This window comes from Octodon degus, unplaced genomic scaffold (genome assembly GCF_000260255.1).
Source record: "Octodon degus isolate 3935 unplaced genomic scaffold, OctDeg1.0 scaffold00020, whole genome shotgun sequence".
NCBI lineage: Eukaryota > Metazoa > Chordata > Mammalia > Rodentia > Octodontidae > Octodon > Octodon degus.
The window spans coordinates 1,088,293-1,099,741 of record NW_004524596.1 but is presented as its reverse complement, the minus strand read 5'-3'; the positions used below and the strand labels follow the sequence as shown (position 1 = coordinate 1,099,741).

At 38.1% G+C, this 11,449-nt stretch overlaps 1 protein-coding gene across 6 annotated transcripts in view; it reads right to left on the bottom strand.

Annotated features, from left to right (window-relative positions):
* Positions 1–407: 407 nt before the first annotated feature.
* Ttc27 (tetratricopeptide repeat domain 27) overlaps positions 408–11,449 on the bottom strand; it is a 213,366-nt gene continuing 202,324 nt past the window's right edge. For 4 of the 6 annotated variants that reach the window (XM_023711274.1, XM_023711271.1, XM_023711272.1 and 1 more), the window contains 2 exons: positions 4,674–4,774; positions 408–1,453 (listed from right to left, as the gene is read on the bottom strand). In XM_023711274.1, the coding sequence (XP_023567042.1) occupies positions 1,331–1,453; positions 4,674–4,774 (224 nt within the window). In that variant the 3' untranslated portion in view covers positions 408–1,330. The remainder of the gene's footprint in view (positions 1,454–4,673; positions 4,775–11,449) is intronic. The other 2 variants (XM_023711273.1, XM_004627600.2) reach the window with 2 other exon arrangements.

The following is an 11,449-nucleotide window of genomic DNA, read 5'->3' as shown; positions in this document are numbered from 1 at the left end:
AGCTTGGTCTACATAGCAAGACCCTATCTCAAAAAAACAGACAGACAGACAATCATACAAAACATTCTTACATCCATCCATGCAATCATCTACCTGTATAGTGGCTCATCACTCATATACCTACTTTTTCCTCAATAGATTCTATAAAAGATTTAAATAGACCCCAAATGTTAACTTCTACTATTCTCTCATCTTCCTGGACTTCAAAAGTACTACTTTTCATAGGAGAAACTATATGCAGGCATAGTTAAACTTTTCTTTAGTATGGTAACAGAAAAAGAAGCAAATGGTTAAGGGATGAGAGCACACAGCACTGGAAAATACTCCTAAGCAAAATGTATTACAGAGAAAATTTTCAGAAGATCTTTCAAATGTTCAGAGTACTTTATATTTATGGATGATGAAACTTTAATTTCCAAATGCAGTCGAAACTCACAAAGATGCTACAAGTCAGAATTATTCACATGGAAAAAAACAAAGGTCAAGTGACTTATGCATGGTCCCAACATCTAGCAACCCAAGCCAGTAACTGAATTCTTCACAATGATTTTTGTACTGAGATTATTAAGCTCAGCTGCTGACTCCAATATTTGTTTCCATAGACATTACTAAGAAAGCATTTTACTTTGGCATTTTTGTAATATGGCACCATTTATGGCTGCATTCAACCATAATAACCTTGTTAAACAACATCTCTAGGGCTGGCAGCATACACTGTGAGGAGGTAACAGCCTGGTTACTAGTGGCTAACAGTTGAGTCATAACTTGGGTTATGTCACATTTTTTCTTGCATTTTCTTGATTTAGATGTTAAATCATAGTCACACTTCCAATTTAGCCAAGTTTGTATCTTTCTGACACAAACACAAAAATTTAAAAAGTGTAAATGTTTCCATTTCCAAATCCATTCTTTTATCACTCTTGGACAATAAAGCAGCCAATCTAATGATTCCACCAACTTGTAATATATAATTTTTTTTTTCCTGTTTAGACTTAGTTTTTCCAAAGAATGATCCAATTTATGTTAGGCTGAGAGAGAATAAGCCCTACATTAAAAAGAAAACTCATATTTTGTTCTTTGTGCTGAAATACCTCAAGAATAATATAAATACTGAATTTAACTATAACTGGGCCTACAGAATTAAGGACTTTAAAAAAAAACTGTAATATATTTCGGAAAGTGCAAACATTTGGGAATCTCACAAAAACAAGAATGTTAGCCATAAAACAAATTTATTTTAAAAAATCAGTATCTTGTGTTTCTGATATACAAGTGTAGGAGGAATTCCAGAAGGTGAAAACACTTTTTCCAGAAACTGTCCCTAGCATGATCAATACTGATTGCGAAACTGGTTGCTGAGGTCTTGAAGCTCCGTTACCGAGGCATCCATAGCTGCTATGTCCTCTGCTAACTCACTGGAAATTCCTCCACTTGTCACATCCGTAAAATGTTGCTGTAACATTAAAAACAAAGGTTAATTATCAAAACAATGAAATTCCTTTAAAGTAAAAATAGACTACAGACTTAAAATGCCCTTGGCATAATAATTTTTTTTTATAATTTCATTGAGAAACAAATAGCAATGAGACAGTTTCAAAACCGATGAGTAGGACAGTTTCAATAATTAATACATTGCATATTGTTGTCGTTTTAGTGGTTATTCGCAGTTGGCATAATAATATTGTACTAGCAATAATAGTATCTGTTTGCTCACCATCATGGAAATATACAAGCTGTAATAATTAAACAATAGATCAGAACAACATGTCTGAACTTATAAATTTAAATGAACTCTGTTTTGCAAAGCAGTTGCCTTAAATATCTGGTTATTTTTCAATGTTATGCAATGGTTTTTGTATATATCTTTTTATTAAAGTACATTTGCTCCAGATTATTTTTACAATTTTAGGTGATTTGTAAGAAGTGGTTCTACTGGCAGTTAGAAATTTGTGAGAGTGGGACTTGTTGGCACATGCTTGTAATCCCAACATTCAGGAGGCTGAGGCAAGAGGATTGCCATGAGTCCTTTTTTTTGCAGAACCAGGGATTGAACTCAGGCCCTTGCATTTGCCAGGCAAGCGCTTATTCTACTGAGCCATCTCCCAGCCCCTATGCAATGGTTTTTGGATGAATTGACATCATTCAATCAAACAAAGCAAGTATTTTTACATTTTAATTCATATAAGTCATACCTTTTCTTACTTATTTCAAAATTAATTTTCACAAGCTTCAAGACTACAAAGATTAACAAAATTTGGAAAGGTGAAAAACTTAATAAAATAAAAATAAATGTGTGCTTCTCCCTGGGAAGCAACATACTTTAATAATGCTAACAATACCTGAAACCATATAAAATGCCTTTCTAGGAACTGTTTTCTGAGCTACTATCAGTACCCAAGAGAATCAGCTTCAGGACTTTATGACCATATTCTGTGTGTATCACATACGTGACTATATGTGTGTTTTGGTCAGAAACATGACTTATTTAGCCTTCCATATAGCTTCTGCCTCAGACTTCACTAGATGATTCATACAGCTTTTCACAACAGAATGACAGAAAACCCGCTACGATGTGATCAGTAGAGAAAACATCTTTTAGGAAAACAACCTGGACTCATACAGCATATTTTTGAACTAGTATCAACAGTGCTTGCAAATTCTAACAATACTGCATCACTTCCCTGCGAAGGAAGAAGGAAGCAGACAGAAACTTAGGCTTGGAAAGAATGAGTAATTCACTGGGTGTAAGAAGTGAAATCTGCTCTCTATCCCTACAGGGATTTTGTCCCCTGGCTCCCTGGCCTGCACCCAACAACCCTCCTGCCACTCTTGGCACCAAACCCACACAATGACGGGTGCTAACTAAGGGCAGAGGAGTCTCTCTGCCCTGGGACAGCACAGACCAGATGCTTGTCTATTTAAATTTCTCAGAGCTTTAAGGTTTATGTGTGCTTGTTAATAAAGCATCTCTTTGTTTAACAGGAAAAAGTTGTTCTGGGAGTGTATTTCCATGAAGACCCTGGCCCAGTAGAAAACACCTAAGATTTGTGCAAACCAAACCTACTGCAAGCTATGTAACACAGTTATTTCAATTTACTTTCTTTTTTAAAAGTGGGTTTCTGAAATGCAATTCAGTTTAGCAAATCTAATTTAAAAAACAAAAGTTATATGGTCTACTACAAAACTAGTCTCCAAAATATTATTTTAAAAAGGTGCTTTGCACTCAGGAGGCCAGCTTCCTTTTTTTTTTTAATAATCCAGTTGGGATCTATTAAGAACAAAATCTGAATATAAATGATGTTCTGATGATGCTTATCATTTTCAATATTTTAGAATCTACCACAGAAAAAAAGGATGTACAATACTGGTGTAGACAATATTATTTAAGTCAAACAGGTGCAAATTTATGTAAAAATAATAACTTATAAGAAAAATCTTTGCAAACATATAATGGAACTGGAGAGTTATATCTGCAGAGGTAAACCATTGTAGGTGGCTTTGTGATTCAATTAAAAGTAGAAAACGTAGCTCCAAATTTGGAAAGAAGAGGCTTGCTAATCTGACTTTCTATGGCAGGTGTGGTGGCACATGCCTGTAATCCCAGCACTCACTCAGGAGGCTGAAGAAGGAGGACTGCTGAGAGTTTGAGGCCAACCTGGGCTACAAAGTAAGTTCAAGCCAGTGAGACCTTGCTTAAAAAAAAAAAAAAAAAATTCTTGCAGACTTCTGATACACATACTGTCAAGCTAAATAGGAATAGAAAGGAGAGTTAATTATCTACAGAGGAACAATGACGCCTTAATCTCCAAAAATCAAACAATTAACAACAACTAATAAACATTCTAGAAACTTTTTATAGAGTAAAATGGAGTCCAAAATTTACTTCTAGGTGTCATAGACATTTTCTCAAAAGTAATTTGCAACCCCAGACTAAATGGTAAAAGAGAAGCATTGAACTGTGCTATAAATTATAGTCCTTTAAATTTTTCTTCCAGAGGAATAATCCAAACACAACTACATGAATTTAACCGATTTCCCAAGATCTGGATCTACACCCATTACAAACAGGCCAAGAACCCAGGTTGCCTTCAGCGCTGCGCCCGGGTGACTGGCAATGCCTCTGCCCGGCGCCGGCCCACAGGGTGCTACTGTGGGCACCTGGTAGATTTCAGCTGTCAAGCCTGAGTCTACCTGAGCAATTTTTTGCCAAATCTACACATCATCTACTTAATAATAATCTTATCTTAATAAATTTTTACTTAGATAAAATAAAACATTATACAACTATTGTTGATGAGCAACAAGCAATAGTATTCATGAAATTGTAGGTTTGATGGGCTGGTCATATTTTTTCTAAAATGCACTGAAATAAATATGTTTTAAACTCAAAAGCATACTCAAGTGCCAATGGTGGCACATTGGGAAAACCAGTAAGAAATAGAAGAGCCCTCTTTAAAATACTAAGTTCTAAAGCTCCTAAATTACTCATATTTGGGATAATTTAACCATAGGGCCAATGACACCCTTATCTTCATAACCAACCACATGAAGATGTTATATAAAATATAATGTAGGCCTAAAATTATCCTTGATGAAAAAAGATCCAAGAGTGGTAAGTGGGCACTAATGTTTTACTATTTGGTAACTTTAATTAATTCACATGTCACTCTCACCTTTGCTTTAGATAATAAACCCTGCAAGTTGAGTCGAACTGAGGAAAGCACCTGTACAGCTTCTTGAGGATTAGGTTTGTTTTCACTGCATTTTACAGCCACTGCAAGACAAATATGGGGAAAGCATCCATTCAGAATTGGTAATAATATATAGCTACAAAAAACCCAACAATTTAATTATAATTTCATAGTAACTGAATTTAGAAACATTTCTACCTAGAAAGTTTTTATTTTTTCCTAAGTTCCTCCTATATCTTCCTCCCCACGCCCAGTGCTGGAGATCAGATCCAGGACCTTACACATACTAGGCAAGTGCTCTACCACTAAGCTGCATACACTGAGCATCACTGTATCCTTACAGAAGGTTACTGTTTTGGAGAATCTGGAGGAACACAGATGTCCTTGGTGAGTCACAGATTATCAGGAAGAGACCCTAAGACCCTAAACTGAGAGAGAGAGAGAGAGAGAGAGAGAGAGAGAGAGAGAGAAGGAAATTAGGTAAAGAGACAAAAATCGTACTGAAAAGAAGGTACCCACAAAGGACAGAACCAAATGCAGCACATCTTCATGTGGCTTTCCATGGTTCTGAGTCCTCAATGGAGACTCACAGATACTAACGACACTAGCCCAAGAGAGTGACATGCCAGAAATGCAGGGCTCAATGCACTGGCATACTCAGTGTTTACAGCATTCCAGAAGACTTGGTACCCACAAGCTATGTGGCTTCACGCAAGAAATGTGATCACAGCCAGGGCCTAGGGTTCCCACACTGCACCTGGCATCAGCAGGCTGGATATGACAACGAAGCCACTCATTCCAGCCGACTCGGCCTCCAGCATCCCAGAGAACCTGTTTCCCTAAAATCAGAGATTGTGACAGGGCTTACTTCTCCCTGGTGAAGGCCCAGCTATTTTTTAAAATTTTTACTCCAATTTTAATTTTTTATTTGTACATTTTGCAGTATACAATCACTGCTTCTTCATGGGGAGTTGGTCCATGGACTTAACACATTTTAATTCTTTTTTCCTCCCTTCCCTTTTCCCTCCTCCCTGCTCCTTCCCTGGCAACACTTTTATTGTTAATAATGTCTTCCCTGGCCAGAATTAGATTTGACATTCTTATTTTAGAATAACAATTAGACTTTCAAGTTTTGTAGTAAAATGGTTAGTCCATCTGTTGGTTCCCTTCCAATTTGAAGAAGACCTATCTTCCTATTCCCTATTACCGGGGGCCGGGGAGATGGCTCAGCAGAATAAGAGCTTCCCTGGCAAGCTCAAGGGCCTGAGTTCAATCCATGGTTCCACCAAAGGGGGGGGAAAAAAAAAGATGACCTATTTCTTATTACCTGTCTTTTATTTTGCTCTTTAGTTAAGTTAGGTTTCTCATATAAGAGAAACCATGTAACATATAAACTTGTGCATCTCATTTATTTCACTAAATATTATTTTCCTGAAGTGCGTCCATTTTCCTGCAAATGACTCAAGTGTAGTTCTCGTTATACAGAGCAGGACTGTGTTGCATTTACATACCACGTTTGCTACACCCATTCATCTGCTGGTGGACACACGGGCTGCACCCAAGATTGACACGTGTATGCGCGTATCACTGTAATAGAATGTTTTCAACTCTTTGGGAAGACACAGCATCTAGGCAAATGGAATTTCCAGTTTTCAGGGTTTTTTTTGCTGGGGGGTGGTCATTCTGAGACAGGGATTTACTATGCAGTTCAGGCTGCCCTTGAACTCACTTCGTAGCTTAGGCTGGCCTTGAATTTGCAGGCATCTTCCTTCCTCAGCCTCCTGAATGTCAGGATTACAGACATGTGCCACCAAATTGGACCTAGTTTTAATTCTTAGAGGACTCACCATACTGATTTCCATAGTGGTTATACTAGTAGGCAGCCAAACCTTTGATGATTTATGAGAACAAGTAAAAAGTTTTGTACAACTGAAAACCACTGATGCGTGCTTGTTGTGTTTTTTAAAAATTTTATTTATTCATTTATGTGTGTGTGTGTGTGTGTGTGTGTGTGTGTGTGTGTGGCCAGCTCAGCCCACCAGGGGGTGGGGCTGGCTGGCATGTGGTGCTGGGGGATTGAACTGTGGTCCCTGTGCTTTGCTAAGCTTGTTCTAAGTAGGTGCTTTAGACCACTGAGCCATCTCACCAGCCCCATTGTGCTTGTTTTTGTTCCCTAAAATTATGTGAATTAAATTCAAGCAGACAAATAACCAGATCCTATTCTTAAGGTGCACTAAAGAGCAAGGCGTAGTGCCAGGCACCTGTAACTCCAGCACACTGGGAGCTGAGGCAGGAGAACTACAACCGCAAGCCCTGCCTGGGCAAATTGTAACTCAGGGAGATCTCAAAATAAAAAAGGGTGGAAGATGTAGTTTAGTGTGAAGTCTCCAGTGAGATGTAGCTGAGGGTTCAATCCCTGATGCTCCCATCACCAAAAGTACACTGAACCAGTACACTTCAGTACACTGAAGCAGTGATTGAGGCTCGTCATTCCCTAGATCTGCAACAGCGAAGCTTCGGAGCTTCCGGCGACACCCAACAGCTCAGTGCAGCATGAGAGCCACAGCTCCCACCATGGCCTTAGGCCACAGACAGAAAATGTCTCCACCGTTGCTAGCGGTTGCCTGTGCCTAGCTGAAGTTTTATTATTAATAATATCTTCGCTGGCCAGAATGAGATGTGATATTCCTATTTCAGAATAACAATTAGATTTGCAAAGTTTGTAGCAAAATGGTTGAAAACGTGTGTGGTAATTAGCAAAATTAAACCCATTTTCTGAGGGCTCAGGTGGCCCAGAGAAAACAAAGACTTTAAGTCTGCTTCTCTGAAAGTTGGAAGTGCCACGGTAGGGTATTTGGTCTGTTTAATGCCTAGTAGCTTATATCAGAAACAGTTGCGATTCGATTCTTTTCTTAATCTTTTGTTTTGTTTTCATTCTGAAAAAAATACAATGAAAAGACACGTGTGCGGGGGCCGGGGAGATGGCTCAGTAGAATAAGCGCTTCCCTGGTAAGCGTAAGGGCCTGAGTTCAATCCCCGGTTCTGCCAAAAAAAAAAAAAAAAAAAAAGACACGTGTGCTACTAGACACGTGTGATAGTGCTAATCCCCAGCACTATCATCAATCAGTCAGTCAGTCAGTCAATCAATCAATCAATCAGTTATTTCCTTAGTTCCTTTTCCAAAAGGTATTAGAGGTAGAGGAAGAGAGAAAAAAAGAGAGGGAGAGGGAAAGAAAGAAATAACGTGTTATTCCAAATCTTCAGAAAATCTAAGAGACAGGCCCTCCTCTCTACAGACTACAGTTAAATACCATCACTATTATTTCAAAAGTTCTAAGATGGCAAGGAACAAGAGCTCTTGCCTACCCCTTCCCAAAAAATAGCATCACAGAAACTGTAAATACATATTCTTCAGAAAAGGCAAATGAGCACACAATAACTGCTATTAAAGGGAGGGTCTCAAATACTATGTTGAGATGGCAATCTATTCTCAAACTTGCTTGAGGGCGTGGCTACTCTTACCAATTAACAGGGAGCACAGATTTTAAATGTGCTATATTTCCTTTTCAGAATTGGGTGGGGTAGAGAGGCACAGGATTGGGGAGGAAGACAAAAAATAAAAGAATAGAATAAAAGAACACCCAGCTCCTTGTTGATTGAATGTTGCTGTACAAATGCAACAAATACAAGGTTAAGATTTACATATCTTTGTAAATCTAAAGCCTCAGGTGGCACATATCTCCAACCCTAGCTACTAGGAGACTGAGGAAGACTCCAAGTTTGACTTCAGTCTGGGCAACTTAGTGAGCCACTGTCTCAATATAAAAACAACTGGAGATACAGCTCAGGAGTAAAGCACTTGCTTACTATGTACAAAGCCTTCCGTTCAATCCCCAGCACTATCATCAATCAGTCAGTCAGTCAGTCAGTCAGTCAATCAATCAATCAAAAGCATCATTAGAAACCAAAACTAAGCACTGACTCAAACATGTTCCAAATGTGGGAGTACCAACATGTAATTCATTAAAGTCAAAGGAAAACTTTAAATAACAGATCCTTGTTTTTCTCTAAGTGTTGCCCAGATGGAAAACTGATGCTAATAACAATTTAAATTTAATTTGAAGCTGCAAAATGACGATTCCTCCTGGAGTACTTCTTTAACATGCATATTTATAGTTGACAGGTTTAATATCCACACTTGGTGATTACAGAAAACTTCTTGGCTTTGACAGTTACAGAGCTAGTACTTCACAGAAAAGTACAGAGTCCTCAAGTTGAAGAAGATAACATAAATTCTTCATAGTAAAGAAGAATTTACTTTGATAATGTACTTTATATGCCTTAGTGTGGGTTTCCCCAAACATAATACTACATACACAAAGGCCAAAGGTAAGAGGCCTCAACCCTCAATGAGCCCACCCTCCATAAAGTTGGCATAAGTCACACAAATTCCAGCCACTCCTAAAAATCCTTCCTCTAATCAGCAATTACCTCAAACTTTTCTACACGGACTTTTAGCTGGATAAGAGCTTAGCACATTTTTAATGCCACCTGCCAGTAGCTAGGTGGTCCAGGAAACTGGATGCGTATATTCTTTGTGCTCAAAGATATCAAAGGCCTCAAGTTAACCACCAAGCCCATTTCTAAATTATCAGAATGTTCTGTGTCTTCTTTGTAAGCAAGTTAAACTTTATCCATGTTCTTCACTTTTCTCTTTTTAGTTTCGAGGACCTTATCATATATTCCAAATCTTCAACTTCAGAATACAGAGCTTGAGGGTGATAGCATGAGGAGTTAACATCTGAACCATGTAAAAACTATTAAGTATTTAAGTAATCTCATTTACTTTATATTAAGGCTCAAAAAGTTAAATAATTGACTCAGTCACATGGGAAGCACAGACTGGGGTGGATCCTAGAGCTTTGGTGTCCCTGAATCTGTGTTCCTTGGTGGCTCCCTGTTTGTTGTCGTTATTAGTGGTAAGAAAAAACTAGGCAAGGAAGGAGAATTTTAGGATAGGTTCACAGTACTTGTGACTCAGTTTTTAACACTGGGGCTTGGTTATTTCATGAGAACTGCATTCCCAGGACAACACACACCTATATTCAAACATAAATATAAAAATGCATTACTATATTCAACTGATTTTCCATTAATGCAAAAAAATAAAAGTTGTTTTTATCTGGACTATATTTACCCCAAAGACACACAATTTGTATGTAAGTTTGTTCTCCTTCAAATTATATTATCTAAAAATAAAAAAACCCACAAATTATATTCTCTAAATTTCCCCAAATAGGGACTAGATTGTATTTTAAATTTAGGGGATACCAGGAATTGAACTCACGACCTCATGCTTGCCAGGCAAGGGCTATGCTGCAGAGCTATATTCCCAGCCCCTATTTCTTTTGTATATGACAGACTTCTTTTATATAGCTAAATATATGTAGCTCCAGAGACCTACATATATTTATGAACATTTTTGCTTACAAAGAAATAACAGGAGTCAAGAAGAAGTTAGATTGTCTTAATACTACATAATCAACACAGACTATGTGGTATGAAAGTTATTCACAGTTCTAAAGGAATTTTTTCTCTCTAAAAGTTTCCAATTCCTGTGATTTACTCAAACAGTACTGAAGCTTCTATCCTGTTTCTTCTTCTTGCTCCAAAGTACCTGCTTTGTAGTAACTGTGTATGTCTTCTGAATTAAAAGTATTAGTTTCAATATAGCCAAGTAGTTAAAATTATTTGTAATGGAGCTTGACTTTCTACTACCACCATTTTTATTCAACAAGAAATGCATTAAGGGGGCCGGGGAGATGGCTCAGTGGAATAAGCGCTTCCCTGGCAAGCGCAAGGGCCTGAGTTCAATCCCTGGTTCCAGAAAAACAGAAGAAATGCATTAAGGCCACCCCACCACCACAGGAGCAATAGTGAGCCTCTACAAGCTCAGGATATTCAGTGAGCTGCTCAGGAGGGGAGAAATCCCACCCAACCACCCTTCTGCCATACAGGGAGCCTAGTCTGGAGGCACCCTGATGCCTGGCCCATACTCCTGCACTGTGGGTCAGGCAGCCAGCACACAAGCACCCAGAATGCAGTCACCGTCTTATCGTTTTATCAGGAGAACCGAGAGTAAATACACACTAATGGGGAGAAAAACACTTTGCATACAAACTTCTAATTTACAATTGGTTCTGTTATATAACCATAAGCATAAGCTTTGCTTCTATTGTCTAAAGTAAAAAAAAAAAAAATAGTTATCACAATTGGTCAATTTCTAAATTGTAACTGTACTACTGTAGCTAGGATGTCATATGTGTCATAATCAGTTGTTGTCACCTATCTAACAATATTGGGAAGCTCTGTGGCAATAATCTCACCACAGCCTTATACCAAAAGACTGGGGACTGAGCTAAACAGAAAGCCACACCTCACTCTCAATTAACTGGGAAGGTTAGGATCTTGGGACAGACACAAACCAAGAATTTTCTACACAGAATATGGAGTACAGACTATTCATGGAGAGGCCTTGATACGAATGATATAGCTACCTACTACCAAAACTCACAAGGATCACCACAGAAAACAAAACAAAAAAATGTTTTTGAAATAGAAAATGTCAAAATGAAGATGCAAAATGCAATCTTACACCCAAACCCCATCCAGAACAAGTTGATGAGACAGCAAAATAAAAGAAATTGAAGTCAAACTCCTGCAATTTCTGAAACGTAGTAACTGAAGTAAAGAAACAA